At 37.4% G+C, this 20,020-nt stretch overlaps 1 protein-coding gene across 3 annotated transcripts in view; it reads left to right on the plus strand.

Annotated features, from left to right (window-relative positions):
- LOC133872070 (calcium-transporting ATPase 10, plasma membrane-type) overlaps positions 1–17,382 on the plus strand; it is a 65,870-nt gene extending 48,488 nt beyond the window's left edge. For 2 of the 3 annotated variants that reach the window (XM_062309578.1, XM_062309579.1), the window contains 19 exons: positions 193–235; positions 352–435; positions 567–704; positions 793–858; positions 952–1,050; positions 1,780–1,890; positions 2,208–2,378; positions 11,481–11,540; positions 13,105–13,269; positions 13,388–13,504; positions 14,026–14,124; positions 14,659–14,796; positions 14,885–14,985; positions 15,454–15,499; positions 15,621–15,755; positions 16,203–16,310; positions 16,398–16,489; positions 16,708–16,812; positions 16,912–17,382. In XM_062309578.1, coding sequence (XP_062165562.1) covers positions 193–235; positions 352–435; positions 567–704; positions 793–858; positions 952–1,050; positions 1,780–1,890; positions 2,208–2,378; positions 11,481–11,540; positions 13,105–13,269; positions 13,388–13,504; positions 14,026–14,124; positions 14,659–14,796; positions 14,885–14,985; positions 15,454–15,499; positions 15,621–15,755; positions 16,203–16,310; positions 16,398–16,489; positions 16,708–16,807 — 1,873 coding nt within the window. In that variant the 3' untranslated portion in view covers positions 16,808–16,812; positions 16,912–17,382. The remainder of the gene's footprint in view (positions 1–192; positions 236–351; positions 436–566; positions 705–792; positions 859–951; positions 1,051–1,779; positions 1,891–2,207; positions 2,379–11,480; positions 11,541–13,104; positions 13,270–13,387; positions 13,505–14,025; positions 14,125–14,658; positions 14,797–14,884; positions 14,986–15,453; positions 15,500–15,620; positions 15,756–16,202; positions 16,311–16,397; positions 16,490–16,707; positions 16,813–16,911) is intronic. The other variant, XM_062309580.1, reaches the window with a different exon arrangement.
- The last annotated feature ends 2,638 nt before the right edge of the window (positions 17,383–20,020 follow it).

Genomic DNA, 20,020 nt, shown 5'->3' on the forward strand with positions numbered 1-20,020 from the left:
TCATTTCTCAATTGTTTCTTATAGTTATTTTCTTTGTATATGACATAGCCTTGGCTATTTACTTTTTTGGTTTCTTATTAACTAAGACATTAGTAATATGCATATCTAAAATTATATGAAATTTAGTTGGTTTATTTCTCTATTCGTCTCATATTATTTGTTTTCCTTATTGTTTTTTTGACTATCATACAGCCTTGCCTACTCTATGAGAAAAATGATGGCAGATAAGGCCTTGGTATGTAATAAAGAAATTTTCCAACCCTTTGCTCATTACTTTAGATCTTAAATAACACACACACACATGCCATGCAATTAAGTACACCTTTATATATAACAGAAGTCACGTAACAGGTGCGAAGGCTTTCTGCATGTGAGACCATGGGATCTGCCACAACCATATGCAGTGATAAGACTGGAACATTAACTTTGAATCAGGTGAATTTTGAAGCTGTTGATTGATTTATTCTTTTGCTGTTTGGAAGTGCCTTTTGAGGTTCTTATCACTTTTCTATTTCTTTCAATGTATTTATGTTTATTAATTGTGAGATAATTTTTTTTATTGATAGATGACTGTGGTTAAGGCTTATGTTGGTGAGAAAAAAGTTGATCCTCCTCAGGACAAGTCAGAGTTGTCTCCCATGGTATATTCTCTACTTATTGAAGGCATTGCACAGAACACAAATGGTGGTGTGTATGAGTCTGAGGTATGCTTTTTCGTAGTAAATAATTCCACAAAAACTGAAGTAGCAAACCTATCCGCAGTGTGACAATGCTGTAACTGGTCGCCTGCAGGGTGGTGTAAATGTGGAGGTTTCTGGATCACCAACAGAAAAGGCCATTCTTTCTTGGGGAGTTAAGGTTAATTCTTTAACTATATATATACCATTTGCCACTTCTCATGTGAATTTATTTTGTAAGACTAATGAAAGTGATGGGTATGTTTCTTCATAGCTGGGGATGAATTTTGAGGCCATCAGATCTGAATCTTCCGTTATTCATGTCTTCCCCTTCAACTCAGAGAAAAAACAAGGTGGCGCTGCAGTGCTACTGGTAATGCTAATGCATAGTCCTTTGTGTTCAGTTATCATGTACTCAAAGCCAATAAGTGCAACTCATCCTAGACCAAGAGCTTTGGTGAACAAATCTGCCAAATGATTTTCTGATTTGATCACCATAACAATCACAAAAAGGAGGGGGAGAAAGGGTCCCCCTGTCTCAGACCCCTAGAACTATTGAAAACACCACTGGGTGTACCATTAATCAGATAGGTAACGTCATACATTTAGTTGTCTAGGGTACCCTGATTTCATGGTTTGTTCCTGATGTTGTGTATATGCAACTTAAGAATAGATCCATGCACCTCCAAAAAAAAATGGCATTGTGGGATATGAAACTAGTGTCAATAGAGAAAGTAGTCTAGACGCAACATGGTAACACAATGTGCTTGATACGTGCTTCGTTATCAAAACTTGAGAGGATTATAGTAAGCAATTGGGATATATGCAAGTAGTTTCAATAAAGATGATTTCATAGCTTTACATCTGGAAAATTATAGAAGTCTTCTTCCTCGATCATACAGCTCTGTGTCATGCTTTGTGATGGAATGTCCACAACTCAACCTGTAAAAATGCGTTCTTGGTCCAAAAGAAATTTTCGCGAGTCAGGGAATTGTTATGTTGAAGTTCAGAAATAACTCTGTAGATACTATTTGTATTGCATATGAATCATCATGATCATTACTAATGACTTGTTATTATTTTTTTTTTGCTATATTTACAGCCTGATGGTAACGTTCATATTCATTGGAAAGGGGCTGCTGAAATAGTTTTAGAATCATGCACGCAGTATATTGACGCAACTGATAAGTTGGTAGCAATGGATGAAGATAAGGTTTGAGAGTGTAATTGATTTTGAAGATTTACAGTTTTTATTGTGGTTGTGAAATGGGTTGTTTCCGTTATGTCACTATCTTTCTTTTTCCTCTTTTCTTTTTCCTGCTTGGATATCATTTGGTATGTGTTAAATATTTAAATCTTGAAAAAAATGTAATCAAGTTAAAATTTACCTTAAGAAAGAATAAGAATTTTTCTTTTCTAGAAGTATATACTAAATAGCATATAAAACCTGTATGTGGGCTGTTAGTATAAGTATTTTGCTTGTTATTGTTATAATTTTGAGCCTTTGGTGAAGTTTAATTTGGTTTGCAGGTGCTATTTTTTAAGAAAGCTATTGAAAACATGGCAGCTAGTAGTTTGCGCTGTGTTGCAATTGCATATAGATCATGTGAAGTGGAAAAGGTTCCATCTAATGAAGAGCAACTAGCTCAGTGGGCATTACCTGCGGATGACCTTGTATTGCTGGCTATTGTGGGTATAAAGGTATTCATTTTCCACGGAAACTTAATCAAGATATACACATATATTGCAAGAGTCCATATCATCTGTATTCGTGGTGGTTGTGGTTTCAAGATTGTGGCATCATTTTACTTTGTGAATCACTGATGTAATTGACTTGGCTGCAGCCTTTTCAAAATTTTACCACATCCTTGATGTTGTTTCTGTTTATAGGTTAACATCCTTGTCAGCCAACGAGCTCTTTTTTAATTATATATGAATAAGATTTCTATTAACAACCAAACACAGAATTACAACACTTCAGCCTTCCCAGCTGAACACACCAAGATACTACAAACAATATAAAAAACAACCAACTACAAACAACTCTACACATCCTAAACAGACCACAATTACAGGGAAGTGTCAGTAGACACCTTACAGATCAGCCCCACTTTTTACAAAACAGAACTACAAAACCTGTAACTATACAACCCGATCAATGAGTTCCTCAACTCAATCAATCTATACAACAACAATAGCTACAAGCCATCAAAAACTGCAAACTGCAGTCACTGCAACTAGCAACAACTTTGTTTTTGCAAGTCAGCAACAGCAACACCAGAACCTGCAAACTAGCTCCAGAAAAAGACCTGAAACGAATTTGCTTCAACTGCTTCAAAATGCAGCAGGAAACAATAGCAAACCGAGGAACCCTCCTGTTAACACAAGATAGTTGGAGGAATACTCTTCTTAAATTTACCTTCTCACCTCCCAGCATATTTTCTGTAACAACATTTCTTCTGAGATCGGATTATTTCCAAACTTCACCTCATTTCGGTACATCCATATATTATATACTGCCGAGCCCCATGCCAATTTACACACCACTGCCTTCAATTTTTTCCCTTGCCAATCTCCAATTCCCTTCCTTAGAATATCCTCCCAATGCATAGGAATGTTATCCTGGAAGCATCTCTGCATAAGTGCCTTCCAAATTCTCTTACTAAAACCACAACAAAAACAAAAGATGGTCACGGCTTTCAATTACACTCCTACAGATTAAGCAATGGACTTCACCTTTTCCACCTCATTCAAGTAATATGTCCCCAGTAGATTGGCCATCTCTTATTGCCACCCAAAGAATGAAAGCATGTCTTGGAAGGACCATAGAGAACCATACCAGATTACACCAATCCACTTCTGGTTTCTTTGCCCTTAATTCTTCCCATGTTTCCCTGCTACTGTATGTCTTTGATTTTGTTGCCGTCCATATAGGAAAATCATTATTGTCTTGGTGTTTCTCTTTCCTTGGGTTCTTCTTTATGTTTTTTGCTTTGATGTTCCTTGTATACTTCCTGTATACTTAGAGGTGCCTCATACTAATGATATTTGCTTGATTACCTTTAAAAAAGAAAAGGAAAATCATTATTCTCTCTTCTTATCAAGGATAACTTGCTTTGAATATGAACCATATTTTCAGATGTAGCTGGCATCCAATCCCATCCACCCCCTTTAATGACACTTGATAATTTGCATCAATTTTACTCCTACCATCATAGATGACTCTATAACCATATAAATCATAGAGAATACATCCGTACGCGAAGAGTCTAACCACATAAATTCTGCTACCATCCCCGACCTTAAACTTCAAAAATTGCTTGGCTATATCTCTAAGTATAAGAATTTTACGCCAACTCCATGTTGCATTTTGGGGAACATTAAGCAACCAAAGATCCTGAATTAGCAAAAAGACTCCAGATATGCTTCAGCACAGCAGCTCTATTCCAAACCTCCAATTTTTTTAAACCCAAACCCCCTTCCCTCTTCAGCATACAAACCAAATCCCAAGACACCTTTGCTTTGGCAGCACAGGTCTCATTTCCATTCCAAAGAAAGCGATTAAATTTTTGCTCCATTAATTTAATCACTTTCTTTGGTAAGATAAAAATTTGGGACCAATAAATTTGAAAACTATTGAGGACCAAAGTAAGGAGTTGGGGTCTGCCCGCAAATGAGAGATGTTTGGAAAGACAAGAATCGGTTTTACCTGAGATTTTCTGCAAAAGAATCTCACAATCTGTGGAAGACAGCCTCTCGGAGATCAGTGGAATGCCCAATACCGTACTGGGAACTTCCCTTCCTTCAGGTTCAAACAGTTGAGAAGCTGCTCTTGAATTCTGGAAGACACCCTATCACAGAATAAGGTGTTCTTCATTGGATTTGCTCTCAAGCCCCAGACAGACCAGAAAAGTCTTGTAAAACTAGATTTACCTTCTCAATTGATTGCAAAGAAACCTTTGAAAATAGGAGCACATCATCGGCAAAACACAAGTGGTTCAATTTAACCCCAGCACATCTCGGGTCGTACTGAAATTCATTTCCTGATTCTGCAGCTTCCTCAATAAGCCTTGCAAGGACTTCCATAACAAGAACATATAGGTAGGGGGAGATGGGATCCCACTGCCTTAGTCCCTTTTGGCTTTCAAAGTATCCTACCAAAGTACCATTCAAAGCTATTGAGAATCTTCGGGTTGAGAAACACTCCCTGATCCATCCAATGTACTGCTCAGGAAATCCAAAGCAAGCTAGGCAACAGAGGAGGAAATCCCAAGTGTACGCCTTTATCAAGTCAGCCTTTATGGTACACCGTGGTTACCCATCTTCCTAATGATAGGTTTTTTACCACCTCTTGAGCTAGAAGAATATTTTCTGCTATACTTCTACCCAAATGAAAGCTGACTGATTTAAACTAACAAGGCCATCCAAACATGGAATCATTCTATTAGCCAATATCTTTCTAATGCATTTGTAAATTACATTACAACATGCATTGGCCTAAACTCTCCCATAGATGATGGATTAATCTTTTTAGGTACAAGGGATAAAATAGTAGCATTCACTTCCCTTAACAATCTAGCCGTGAAGAAAAAGGATTTGACAGCTTCCACCACATCTTTTCGCACAATAGGCCAAGCTGCCTTGAAGAAACTAGCAGAGTAGCCATCAGGCCCTGAGGCTTTTGAACTATTCATTGCTAAGATTGTTCTTCGAATTTCATCTTCACTAACCTCTTTCTGCATTTCCATCTTCTGATCTTTTGTGATTTTCTTCCTTAAGAGGCTTCTGACTCTAGCTGCTTTACTGTCATCGAACACATGGTTAGAATGGCCAAGCAAATTCTTGTAATAGTCCGTAGCTACCTTCTTGATATGCTCCACTTCAACTACCTTACTCCCTTGATCACCCCATAAATGGTTTATAGCATTTTTTGCATTTGTAACCTTAACCATTTTATGGCAGAAAGTGGTATTCTGATCTTCATAAATTCATTCCTTTATACAGTCAGCTTTATACTCTTTAACCCTAGTTTCAACAAGACAGTAAATTTACTACTGTTTACAAATTTTCTCACCTCCTTCTGTTTCAAGAGGTCGTAAGGCCTCTTATGTTCCAACAAAGTATCTTCATGTACTTGATTTAGTAGTAGAAAAACCTCTCGTAGTCTTATCTGCCTCCTCACTCATTATATCCTTCCCTTTATCCTTAAGGGCAGCACTCCTTCTCTGTTCCTTGTCCAAGGCAGATTCAAGTATATTCTGCAAACTACATCTGACAGGCGAAACCTCACCTTCCTCTAAATCTTTTCCATTACTAAAAACAGAAAAATAGTTAGACCAGGGGCTTTTAACCTTATCAAACTTCTCACCTGTCCCACCACTAGGCCTTCTGATGGTCTTATCAAAATCAGCCTTCTTGAATTCTTTCTTCCCATTCTTTTGCTGCTCTGTGTGGACACCCTTTTCAATCCCACACTCCATTTTCTTCACTCTCTTCCCATCATTTTTCTGCTCCATGTGAACACCCTTATCAGCACCATAACCATCTGCTTTGGTCTCCAAACCCTTTTTTCCTCTTTTGCACGTGTATACATTGGATGGCAAAATGCTTTACAGGTTGCACATTTGACAGGGATCCACGGGTACTCAACTAGTACTGAAACTAACTTCCCTCCACCCATATCCAAAGTTATCTCTCTTGGGAGCTCAGAATTTACATTGATTTTAACCAGGACTCTAGCATATCCTAGTCTGATTTGATCCTCCGTAACTGAATCCACAAAGATAGGTTTACCAATAGCACTTGCAACATGGCTCAGACATACAGGGGTCCAATATTCCATTGGCAGATGGATCAACTTGATCCATATGGGTATTGAAGATAGTGAAAGTTTCAATAATTGCATCCCAGGTTGCCATCTTCTTAGAATAATGGGCTTTATTTGGCGATATGCCATATCTTGGCTGTAAGCACCACATCTCGCAAGAGTCTTAAAATTTTCTTTTATCTGTATTAAGGCTCTTTTATAATCTTACACTCTAAAACAATCCTATGTTTCTGCTTTGTGCTTTTCCCTAACATACCTTAAAGCTAACTGCTTTGATACCATTTGCTGTGACGACCCTTTTTTTTTTTTTTTAACAAACGTAAAACAAGTCATCACAATAGCACGACTACTTGTGGCTCAGCCAACATATGGCACATGCTCCATAACATGCACCTGATAAACAGAGCTATATCTACAGCGGAATACATCATAATACCATCAATCATAGCGGAAAAGCATAACTATAAATAAACATGATGTCTATACAAAAGTGAGCCATAACACAAGTCTAATTGTTTAAGGCTTAACAACGTATAACTATTACAAAAGAATGGCTTATACAAAAGAATACGTTACACATACGTCACAAGCCATAAACAAAAGTACTCAAAATAAGGACACCATAGTCCATCCCACTACGACTGTCGCTACGGGCTTCAATCGTAGTAACCCAAATAGAACGCTACCGGATCATCATCTGTCTCAGGAGTACCTACAATCATAAGAGCATCATTTGCATGGTTGTGGTAGTATCCACATCCACATATGTGAAATAATGAGTCTACTATCTCAGTATAAAACATATTATGACCTCAGTGATATTAAACTAATTGAGTTTTCACAAAAAACCAACATTTCCTTTATTTTTAGTCATGCGAGTATTATATCAACCACAATTTACCAATAGCTAATACAGTAAACACTGACTATCCAGAAAATATTTAAGACATACTATATAGCTGTGAACATATATAGAAGTTCTAGTCTACCGCTTGGAATTTTCTACATATAAACCCCTCTATAATAATACTTTTGAATGGTGGCTTAGACATATGTGCACACAATCACTCCATTACAGATATCACATTTACACATAAGTCTTAAGCAAGAAAACTTGGCATCTTACTCTTCCATACTAGGATATCATCCTTCAACATAATACTCGCAACACCATCTCTAATCATATTTCAGCTTCATGCCTTGAACGTCACTAGATCATGTAAGCACAAGAGTAAAACTTTATTATGCTAACACGTATTTCCTGAAAAACAATAACAGTCAATCTTCTTACTCATAGACATGACATTACTCGCACCTGGGCAATCATAAATCCATGTACATTCAAGTTCAATGTTTCTTAAACACATGCAACCATCCGATAGAAATATACATAAGCTCTTTTTATTTAAGATTCTTATGCATACCAACGCGTCTAGTAAAACTACTCATAGTATAAAAACATCACACTCATAAACAATGATATATATGCTATGCATGAAGCTGCATTACTGGGGCTTAAGTCCCCCACGATGCTGATAACTGTTGTTTAACTGTGTTTATTGTTGTTTTACTGCGTTCTGCTGCTGTTGTATGTATGCTCTATACTACATGCTTAATGTTCTGTGCTTGATCAGTATATGTTTTACTACTGTATCATACTGTAAAATCATGCTTTTGCTAAATCATGTTCTCTGAAAATTAAACCATCCAACATTTCATCAAACACTTTAAAATCATTCAAATCATAATTTCTTCATAAAACATAAACAGTTTCAACATGACATGTTCGCAAACAATTTGCATAATTTAAATCTCAACCGCAGCACACACTCAAACACTTTAAAACCATTCAACACTCTTCATTCATGCATCATTTCATAAACATCATTGATATAATTTGAACATAATTAAAACTATTCAAATTATCAAAAACATATAATTCATCATATGGTCGGTTTGGAATTATAAAAACAATATATATATTTTACAAATCCATAATATATAAAAATATATTTTTTCAGTGAGTAAAATACTCACCTCAGATAGCTTGTACTCCCAATTCCAAACGACTATAAGTTCAACCGCAAAATGCCGCTAAAAATACAATACATTGTATCATTTAGTATTCTAACCAATAATCACTCTAGATAGCATTTTGAATCGCTTAAAAGATACATTACTAATTTACCCATAAAACCCTAAAATTCCTAAATATTTCTCCATAATTTCGAATAACTTTCTTAAACACAATATTGTTAACCCATAAGCATTACTTAGGGTTAATCACACAAAAATAACACTTTAACAAAATACCAAAAAGTTAGGATTTATGAAAAACTTACTAAAAATTCTCCAAGCCAAGCCAAGACCAAATGCTCGGGAAACTCCTAGCAACTCCAAACCATACAAAATCTAAAGAAAACACTAAGTTAAACTTATTTATACAAAATTTATTAAAAATCTCAAAAAATGTGAGTTTAACGATTTACCTCAAAACGTTCTGTCAAAACGTAGATTAGGCTTCAAAGATTACGTTACCGAAGTTAGATCTAAGATTGGACGGCTGGATTTCAAGATATCACGGTTTTTAGGTGAAAAATCGTAGAGAAAAAGGAAAAAAATTCAGAGCTGTCGAAAGAAATGAGCGTATGCCCACTTAAAGCAGGCCCCGTCCGAACGGGCATTGGCTCCCGTCCGGACGAGCGTCCACTTGCGGACGTGCACCCAAGAAGGGCCATCCGGACGCCCAAAATATAGCGTCTGGACGTGCCACTTATATATATATATATGCATTATTTTCTTCTTTTATTCACTTTCTAATTCATTTTCTCATTTCTTTTTTTTACATAATTTATTTCTTTGGACTATAAAATATTTTCTGCGTATCCTATTGTATATTTTAATCGTCAAATTAATTTTAATCATTTATTCATTAAAATTATTTTTAAAATAATAAATAATATTCGAGACACCACGTATATGGATATCGAAGATGGTGAAAGTTTCAATAATTGCATCCCAGGTTGCCATCTTCTTAGAATAATTGGCTTAATTTGGCGATATGCCATATCTTGGTTGTAAAAGTACCTCATCTTGCATCTGTTCGTCAGCAAACTAAAAGATGTACACCCCATTTTCCATTGAAAATACTTTAATTTTACCGTATTGGCTGCATAGCTGTTCCACTGCCTTTTTCACAAGAAAGAAAGGCAATGGCTTGTCCAAGAACTGACCTACTAGGCTTGACTTCCACCGAGCTATCCCTTCTTCCACATCCTCCACGAGAGGCTTCACCACTATTTTCCCATCAACCCTGACAGGCTCAAAGAGTTGCAGTCGCCCTTGTTCCCTCTCCTTAAACAGATTTTTCCAGTCCTGTTTGACCAGATTAAGCCCTGCCTTCATCACCTTTTCCTCCTCCTTTCTGATTCCACAATCACCACGCCTTTTCTGTATTCATAACCTCTTTCCCTTTTCTGCTTCATCCCTTACCTCTTGAATTTGTTTCGCTTGAACTGAAACGATTGCACACTCCCCACAAACAGAGCCTTCGTTTGACTGACCCACAATCAGAGGCACCCCCTATGCCTTAACACTGTCATCCCCACTTCCTAAATTCTCTTCAACACCGCTATCAATTTTGCCCTACTCATCTTGCTCAACACCACCCTCTTGTCCATCAACCATAGAATCAGACACGATCTCTGTCAATTTTAAGTGAAGTCATTGTATAAGGTGTTAACCACCCAAGAGGATTCTTCCTTTCCTTGGAAGAGGGTTTGGCATGTAAAGGCTCCAAAGAGGGTGTCATTTTTTGTGTGGATAACAGCTTTAGAAAAAAATTTGACGCATGACAATTTATGTAGGCGAAATGTCGTGGTGGTTGAGTAGTGTTGTATGTGCAAGAAAAGTGGAGAATCCGTTGATCACATACTCATGCATTGCGATGTTGTACGAGATTTATGAAGCTACTTTCTTACTTTGTTGAAGGTGGAGTGGGTTATGTCAAGATGGGTGCTGGATTTGTTAGTTGGGGCGGTTCGCTGGGGTGTGGTCAAGCAAACACGATCTGGAGGCAGGTCCCTTTGTGGTTAATGTAGGGTCTTTGGCGTGAGAGGAATGCTCAGCATTTTGAAGATGTAAAAACATCGGTATTGGAGTTGCGAAGAAATGTGCTTAACACTTTATATTTATGGATATCGGCTCATCATAGTCTGAGTTGCATTACTTTTGCAGAGTTTTTAAATTTATGCTCTTCTTTTTCCTCAATCTTTTGTATACTTTATGTGTGGTAGGATTGGGCCCATGCGCTTTTTCAATGATGTGCCATTATTTCTCAATAAAAAAAAAAAAATTGAGACTCTTCCTCCTTCCTCACCCTTTCCCAGCACGTCGTGCCATCACAGAGAACAGCACCAATCACCTAGATGAAGACTCCGGGGAGAAGGGGAAGGAAGAAAAGCATGCGCATTCTTGAAATGAGCTCTTGCTCAACTTGGACCTCCTCCCTTTGTGAAAATGGCATGGACGGTGGATTTGTTGTTTTGGGACCCACTGGGCGTGTAAACAGTGCAAAAGAAAGTTTCATATCATTTTGGGGGCTTGTATGGAGGGAATTATCTGATGAGATACTAAAATGACATTGTGTTGTAATGCCCCTTTGCATGCTTTGCACTCTGCCTATGTTGTGTTAAGATATCTTCTTAAAATGCTTATCTACATCTATTTGACCTCTTTTCCACGTCTTTAATATGCTTGACTAATTCGGCTACATTGTTTTGTTTTAGCACTCTTAATGTTTCACGATGTCCAACGATGATCTTAACTCTTGAGTTTTTCCATTGAGATGGCTCATCTTTGGGCATCATAAAAAATTTCTCTAGAAGATTTTACTTAAAAGTGTGTTATTTTAGCATCATCTTTTGAAAGTTAATTTTTGTGTTAGTACTATAGCTTATGTAGATATTGCAATGCAGGATCCTTGTCGACCCGGGGTCAAAGATGCTGTGCGACTATGCCAAAATGCCGGTGTTAAGGTACTCTTTCTGTGTTAAAAGTTTTCTTAGTTGCTTGTGATGTTGAAGACCTGTTTCTGTCATTAATCATATGGTTTCCACTATGATTGCTAATCTTATGAGTTCTAGTGAGTAATTGGAAAGGGGGTTTTAGTGGTCCACTTTTCCATACATAAACACAAACCCATACTAATTTTTTATTTTTTTTTGGTGTCGGACCACTTTATAATATTTTTTTGGTTTGCATGTCCCTCCATCAAGTTGTAGCCCTAGCAACTTTGATGACCTCTCATGTTTCTGTTTCTTGAAGAAGTCTTCAAGTTAGTGGTTCTGGCGGCATGAAAACCAACTTAATTGCATAGGTAGCCACACATGATCAGCATATACCATACCAAATCCAAGGGTTTCAGACCTAAAAGAATGAGATGCAAATATCCAACCGAATGAACCTGAGCAAAGCTAGAAATTGATATCTAGGTCTTGGGAATGAAATTGGAGAAGATATGTATATGTTGAGTCCAAGTCATGGATTCTAATATATGTTGTACACCGCCTGCACTTAGGGTCAATTCTACTGAAATCCATTCAGTTTCCAATTACTCTATTAATACCCCAGAGGTATACGGAATTCTAAATAAACCCCTATACTCCCCCTTCCATTTGAGTTGCTAACATATATATATATATGCTTCCGGCCAAAACTTAATATTTCCATCGTACAAATTATGTTTCCTCTTCCTCCAAGGTGATTCTACCACGAAACATTGGTATTTTAGGCCATTCAGCCATCAACGGTCACCAAACCCCTATGCTGATGCCAATAGCGAATCAAGCCTTGACACCTCGCCAAAGATGCTCCAAAACCTTCAGCTTACCACCCCTCCAAGCTGCCATGCAACCCGTCAACAAATGCCACCATCAAATCTAAAACAATCCAACCATTGCCTAGCATGATGTACAAATAGGCAACCTGCTGGGTGATAGAGCTCCACATCACCGTGCAGTAGCTAGAGTCATAGCCATGATGGGAAGCCAAAGAATAGTCCCACATGCAGTAGAAGAAGAAGTCTAAGCAGAAGTAACAAGAGTTGGAAGTTCTATTTATCTTCTTAGCCGTAGTAGTAGTAGTAGGAGTCTAATATGAGTTGTAGTTGTAGTACGTAGTCTAAGTTTGGCAGTAGTTCTTTATGTCTTTCAGTAGTCTAATATTGTCTTTCAATGTCTCAATTGGATAACTTTGCCTTACCTTCAGAAGCTTTAACATCTTTGTTATAGTTTCAATGTTTCTAGTTCTATGGCTCTCTTTTTTTTTTTTTTTCTTTTATCTTTTTTTGGTTAGTTATGTTTCATATATACGTTATGTGTACTTGGGTGTGCCGTTTGGTCTTTCATGAAATTCGATTACTGATCAAAACATACTGCATATGTATGATATCATATCTGAGTTTTTCACTGTTGTGTCATCTAGGGTTTTATTTGGTGCTGTTTGACTGTTGATCATGGCGGTATGCCGTGTGTGTAATTATATTTTTGTAAATGTGATACATCATATTGAAAGGAGTATACCTTTTTCTCTGATCCACAGGTGCGCATGGTCACTGGCGACAATCTTCAAACTGCGAAAGCAATAGCGTTGGAATGTGGATTACTGGGTTCTGATGCAGATGCTACTGAGCCAAATCTCATTGAAGGAAAGACATTTCGTGCCTTATCAGATATTGACAGAGAAAAAATTGCAGACCAGATATCTGTATGATCTGCTTCATTCATATCATTGTTGGTTTCATTTTTTTTCATGTGTACATGTTCTCTAATTAAATTATTGTGGTGACTTAGGTAGAAGATTAACTATCTTGTCCAATGTATAGGTGATGGGGCGGTCTTCTCCCAATGACAAGCTTTTGCTTGTGCAAGCATTGAAAAAGAGAGGACATGTTGTTGCTGTAACTGGGGATGGCACGAATGATGCTCCTGCTCTGCATGAGGTTTGACAACATATTCTGTTTCATGTTCTTCTTGTTGTTTTATGGAGTTTTAAGTTTGGCAATGTCTTTTTCTATAATAATTGTTGTTGTTGTTCCTACTACGACTAGTGTTGTCTATAGAGTTAACATAGGAATGGTGAAGTCTGTAAATGAACCTATTTAATTATACATATCTGGATGTAGTGGCATAGACCATTTAATGCAATCTAATAAATTGGTTCCTGATCCTCAAAATTCCCTGTTAAATGTGTGTTTTCTGTAATGAGCAATAAAGGGGGTTCTCAGGAACTTTGACCATTTTGGCTTTGGGATAGAACAATGTAAATGTTGATCCAGGTGACTGGTTCCATCAGTGGTTTGGCTGTGGAACTTTACCGCCTACTTGTTAGAGCCTTATCTTGCCTGTGAAGTTTGATATTTATTAGACATAAAATGATCATTTTTTTTTTGTTTTTCAATTTCCTAAAACATAGTTTTCTATTTCTTGGTCTTGATTGGTATTCTATTATTTTGGAGTTTAGGCAGACATTGGTCTTGCAATGGGTATTTCAGGGACCGAGGTTGCTAAAGAGAGCTCAGATATCATTATCTTGGACGACAATTTTGCTTCTGTTGTGAAGGTCAGTCTTGTTTTATAAGTGCCTGTTTTTTCCTCTCTTTTTTCTTATCGGATGAATGATGCGTAAAAAAATTTAATGCCTTGTGTCCACTTAAAATGTCTATGACTTTGTTTTTGTTGTAAGCTGTAATGACTTTTGTTATGTTTAGAGTTGATTGTAGAGAAAGGTAAATGAGCAAGAGAGAATTAGGTATTAGGGACCATTGCTGCATGGACTGGGGTGAACATGTAGTATTTCGATTTACTTAAAAATTTGCAAATAGATACCATTTCAAAAAAGATTGGTCCTCGGTCATTGCAGCCTTTTAATATGTCACATTAGTTTATGTTCATGATCATTGACTTCTCCTGCTTGAAGGTTCTTTTTTGGGAACTTTTAAGATTCTCAGATATTCCCTGTTAAACGACACAATTGAGTAGAATTGGGACTCACTAATTCATGAGATTATCTTTTAGATTATCCAGGCGTAATTTCAATTTTTTAATTTGAAAAGGCAATGTTTAAGAATGCTTTAGTTTTGTCTACTGAATGTAGGTTGTGAGATGGGGCCGATCTGTATATGCAAATATTCAAAAATTCATTCAGTTCCAACTTACAGTGAATGTAGCAGCTCTGGTTATAAATGTTGTGGCAGCTATTTCCTCCGGTGATGTCCCACTAAATGCTGTGCAGGTGCTCTCTCTCTCTCTCTCTCTCTCTCTCTGTGCATGGGTCTGTGTACACTATACTGATGGCTTGATGTTCCTTGCTCTTTGTATAGCTCCTCTGGGTTAATCTTATTATGGATACTCTTGGAGCTCTAGCATTGGCTACTGAACCACCAACTGATCACCTGATGCTTAGGGAACCAGTTGGTCGAAGGTAACAATTTTTGAATCATGGGAGCTTTACTTTTTTCTGGTTTTCTTGAAAATAAAATGTACCTACTATTTTACATTCAATTTAGTGTCATGCTATGTCAATCTGGCCATTTTGAACTATGTTTTCCTTGGGATTGAAAAGGGTTTTGAAGGTTCAAAATGGCACTAAACTTCCTCTGAACATGAGACAAGACTATAAATTTAATGACACTAATTACCTTTGAATGGTAAATCAAAAAATTTTAGTGGCTGTATGGACCAATTACTTTTTCAGGACCAACCCAAAATTGTTTTCCTTTTTTTATTTTCTTTTTTCTGATAAGGTTATTTGAAGCTTTTTAAATTTTTATTGGCTGACATGTCACTTGTATTTTGAGCTCTTTTATGAAAATGATCAACTTGGTTACTTTGTATTTGCTTCCTTGATGGTTTTGTGAAATATAGTGATGATCTATTGTATGTTTCCCAGAGAACCTCTTGTAACAAATATCATGTGGAGGAACTTGCTAATACAGGTATGTGTTTCTCTTGTGGCCAGTACTTATGTTACTGTTGAGGAATCTTCATGTCATAAGCTGTGTGTTTCAGTTGTCTGTCATGTTAATGTTAGCATTAATGTTGATTGGGAAATTTCAGGCTCTATATCAAGTAAGCGTCCTTCTTGTACTTAATTTCCGAGGTAGGACTTTACTGAATTTGGAGGATTATACGAGCGAACATGCCAACAAAGTGAAGAATACTTTGATATTCAATTCCTTTGTCCTTTGTCAGGTAAATTTTAACTTGCTTTAAGCTTCTTTTATTTGAATATGGATAGTTGCTTAAATATAAGCTTTTGGGATAAATAGTAGTTTAACATGGTATTAGAGTAGAGGTTCTGAATTCGAACATTGTCTCATTTATTTACCTCTCATTTCAATTAAATATTTCACATGTTGGGTCTCACCTATTAAAAGAGAGTTTGAGCTCACACGTGATGGGGAGTGTTAAAATATTAATTAAATAATTAAATTTACCTATTTTTATCAGCTTAAGCTTTTAGGATAAGTGGTGATTTAACATATTCAACCTTTTGGAGAGGTGAAATGAATTTGTGCCTATAAAGTTAGCCGGCTAAGCTGATCTCCCTCCTCCCTCCCATTGGATAAGTAAATTGTTGTATCAGGGCTGTTGCATGTTAGCATAAGCATGTGAACAATCCAATTGGTCCAACTGCAGATTTTCAATGAATTTAATGCTCGGAAGCTAGATGAATTCAATGTATTCGAAGGAGTTACTAAAAACTATCTTTTCATGGGGATAGTAGGAGCAACTGTTGTGCTTCAGGTGAGAGACTTTCATAGCCTCTTAATTTGCTTTTGTTTTTGGCCTTATGATCTTGCTTCAACTTCACATTTCTTTGCTGCTGTATAGGTTATTATCATCGAGTTTCTTGGGAAGTTTACCTCGACAGTAAGATTGAATTGGTCAAAGTGGCTGATCTCCATCATTATTGGTTTCCTAAGGTCAGTTGGTAATGATAATAAAATGGTTTGACGGGCATCTTGCATCTTCACCCTCTTTGTTTGGGACCTTCGAAGTGATTTTCTTTTTTTCTTGAAAAAAATAATAGTTGGGCAGACCATATGCATGTATTATATTATAGGTTAAAAAGCTTATCTTAATGTTTCCCCTTCAACTAATGGAACTCTCTCTCTCTCTCTCTCTCTCTCTCTCAATACAGTTGGCCCCTTGCTGCAATTGGGAAACTGATACCTGTTCCAGAAACTCCCTTCATTTTGCCTTTCAAAAGATTACGTCGGCCAAAAACTTCTCGAAGTTAGAAAATGTAACTATTTACGGTGATTCAAACTGTTAATTGTTTGTTTCTTGTCTTATAGATTCACTCTCTCTCTGGGCTTTTTCCTCTGCCTTTTTTGGTTTATAGGATAACACTGGTCTAAATTGGATGGAACATACTCCACCAAAAAAATTTGGGTGCATCCGAGATGAAGCAGCGCAAGATTGTTGAGAAGAATAAATAAGAGTTGTCAGTCTTGAGTTAGACAAATGGAGCTGTGGGAGCTTTGTTTCTTTGTGGCCTTCTCGGGCTTTTCACATCATAAGAGCATTCCTAATGAGGGACTTGAAGTTTAGCGAAAAAATCTATTTTTGTTATTTTCGCTAGCCACTTCCAAAAGGCACCAAACATCAAACTCTTTACATATTTCTGTACTTTATTTAAATGTTCTTTTTAGTAAGTTTTAGGCCAACCACTTCAACTGTCATGAAAGATTGCAGATGCCGATGGCAGATTGCAGAGTTTGGCCCTCTTCGGACTTCTAAAGATTTCAAACAATTGAATGCAAATACCAATATACAAAAAGTGTTATTTGTACACACACTCACATTGGCCCTCAACGGTTCTCTAATTTTCCTTCACTTTCCCTCACTTCGTCACTCTCCAAACAAAAATCGCTAGAAATTAGTAGTAAACATTGAAGAGAATATGAGGAGACTGACAGAGAGGGTCTTTTTCTTTTTAGCAGTGGTAAGCGTTGAAGAAATCAGATCATGTTCGGGTGTTTTGATTCTATTTGATTTTCTTGTTCCAGGCTCACGTGTCAACTTCTCATTGGTGAGCAAAAAAGGCCTAGTTTCTGTCATGACCTTATAGAAGTTATGACCTTTATATATATATATGCATTATGAGGGGAGAGAGGCTACATGAAAAACATATAGCCTATTCTTCTATTTTCTTTTCATGCAAACCCTACAACATGGTATGAGAGCCATCACTACATCTCACATCCTCTTACTGCATCTAACTATTTCCTACCCAGTATGCATTTGATTATTGCTTTCTTTTTTTCTCTGTTTTCCCTCTGTGTTTTTCTCTTCTAATAGAGGACTTATGAGAATTGGGCTTGATGCCCGTGATTGGTGGTATATGGCGCCGATATCACCGTCATCAGTGGTGTGATATCGTCGTCAACGTTGTTATCAACTTTGTCGTCATCGGTAGTTGTGGTATAAACAGCAGAACCAGTATTGCGGCTGTTGTGGTATGAGTTCTACCCTGAATATAAACAATCAATCAGGGTGTATGGGTGTGCCAGTCGTCGTTTTTTGTCATGGTTGGTGATGTATACGTTGGCCGGAGTGTTGTAGTGGTCATCAGAGAAAATTTTACTTCGGTGGCACATTGAGTTGATGTTGAAAAGTTGCTTTGTGGTCGTCAATTGATTCTGTGGCTACAGTCGTTGTTGTCGCCAGCAAAGTCTGACTGTTGCTGTCGAATTTCCGGCGAGCTGTATGGGATGAAGGTCCGTATTTGGTTACCGATGGCTTGTGTTCCTTAATAGAGATAAGGATATCCTCATCGAGGTTGGGAGTAGATTCAACCCGATTTTCTTCTAGATCCGGCTCAAGTCAGTTTTCACTACTTTCAGCCAGTTCAGTCCGGTTCTCGGTGTTCTGCTTCTAGTTCATTTTAATTCTCACTGTTTTTAGGTCAATTCATTCTGGTTCTCCTTATCTAATGGCTGGTTTAGTCTGATTGTGTTGCTTTTTGGGCGGTTCAGCAGTCTTTCAACCAATTCCTCTATCGTCCTATAACTATTTTGTTGATTTGCTTTGGTTTGAGCTGGTTTTGGCCCTTTTCCAATATTGTTGTACTGTTGCAATGGATTCTTTGGCTCCTTCTTGTTGAGGTTACATTGATTGGCGGGATTGAGCAAACTTATTGCCCTCTTCCGCTTCTCTATTTAATGCTCCTATGACTTATGAGAAGTTGAATGGGAAGAATTTTGTTCATTGGCCACGGTCTGTCAAAGTATTTCTCAAAGGCAAGGGATTGTTTAATCACTTGACCTCGAATACACCTCAAGACACTAATTCCACTAGCCTTTGAGAACAAGAAGATAATCAAATTATCTCTCATATGTTGAACAATAGCGAGTCTCGCATTGGATCCTCGTGTATCTATCTTCCTACTATCAACGATATTTGGGATCATCTCATTCATATGTACTTTGGTATTGAGACTATCACTCAGATTTATGAGGTGTGTAAACAATATTTTGGGCTTGAACAAGGTGCTCAGATTGTGGACTCGTACTACAATCAGATTGTGGTCATCTATAAAGAGAGGAACATGTATCAACTGCTCTCTACTGGCCTAAAGAAAATGGAAAAACAAAGTCAAGATGTGGATGTGGTTTGGTTCCTTCTATGCTTGAAACCCAACTATGAGTCGGTTTGTGCGCAGGTTTTGGGTGGTTCCGACCTACCATCTCTTCCTAAAGTATTTTCTTGGATTCAGCATGCTACTCTTTCTGATCATGCCCTCAGCTGAATTCTGAGTGTAATGGTGAGCACGCAGCTTTTATTGCTACTTGTGAGCTTTGGTAGTTCCGGTGGGGGACGTGGCGGTCAAGGTAGTCGGGGTTTTCATGGTGGACATGATTCTTGCGATGGTGGTCAAACTGAAAGTCGTGAGCCTCGCAAATGCAAGTCATCTGGATTTGCCAATCAGGCTTTTTCTTAGGAGGATTCTCCAGCCATATCAGAACCAAATGCTAGTTCAAGCCCAACTCTAGATGATGATCTAATCTCCATTCCTAGGGATGTAATCGAGCCGAGCCGAGTCGAGTTTGAAGATTTCAAGACTGGCTCGTTTATGAGTCGAGCCTAAATAGTCGAGCTCGAATTCGAGCCGAGCTATAAATTGCATGTTCAAGCTCGGCTCGTTTAAAACTCGAGCGAGCTCGAGCTCAAGCTCGAGTTCGTTGAAAATGACATTCAAGCCGAGCCGGGTTACTCGACAAGCTCGGCTCAAGTAGAACTTGATGTAGACTATTAAATTTTTTAATGAGTGATCAAAGCAGAATTCAAGCCCAAGTTTATGAACAACCTGTATGCATTTATTAATAACATAAATATATAATATGTAACTATATAAGGTATATTATAAAATATAGTATATAACTATAGTTTATAAGTAACAAATTAACAATATATTATTATATATAACTAGAGAGTATAAACTATGATAT

The sequence above is a fragment of the Alnus glutinosa genome, chromosome 6 (assembly GCF_958979055.1).
Source record: "Alnus glutinosa chromosome 6, dhAlnGlut1.1, whole genome shotgun sequence".
In the NCBI taxonomy this organism is placed as follows: Eukaryota; Viridiplantae; Streptophyta; class Magnoliopsida; order Fagales; family Betulaceae; genus Alnus; species Alnus glutinosa.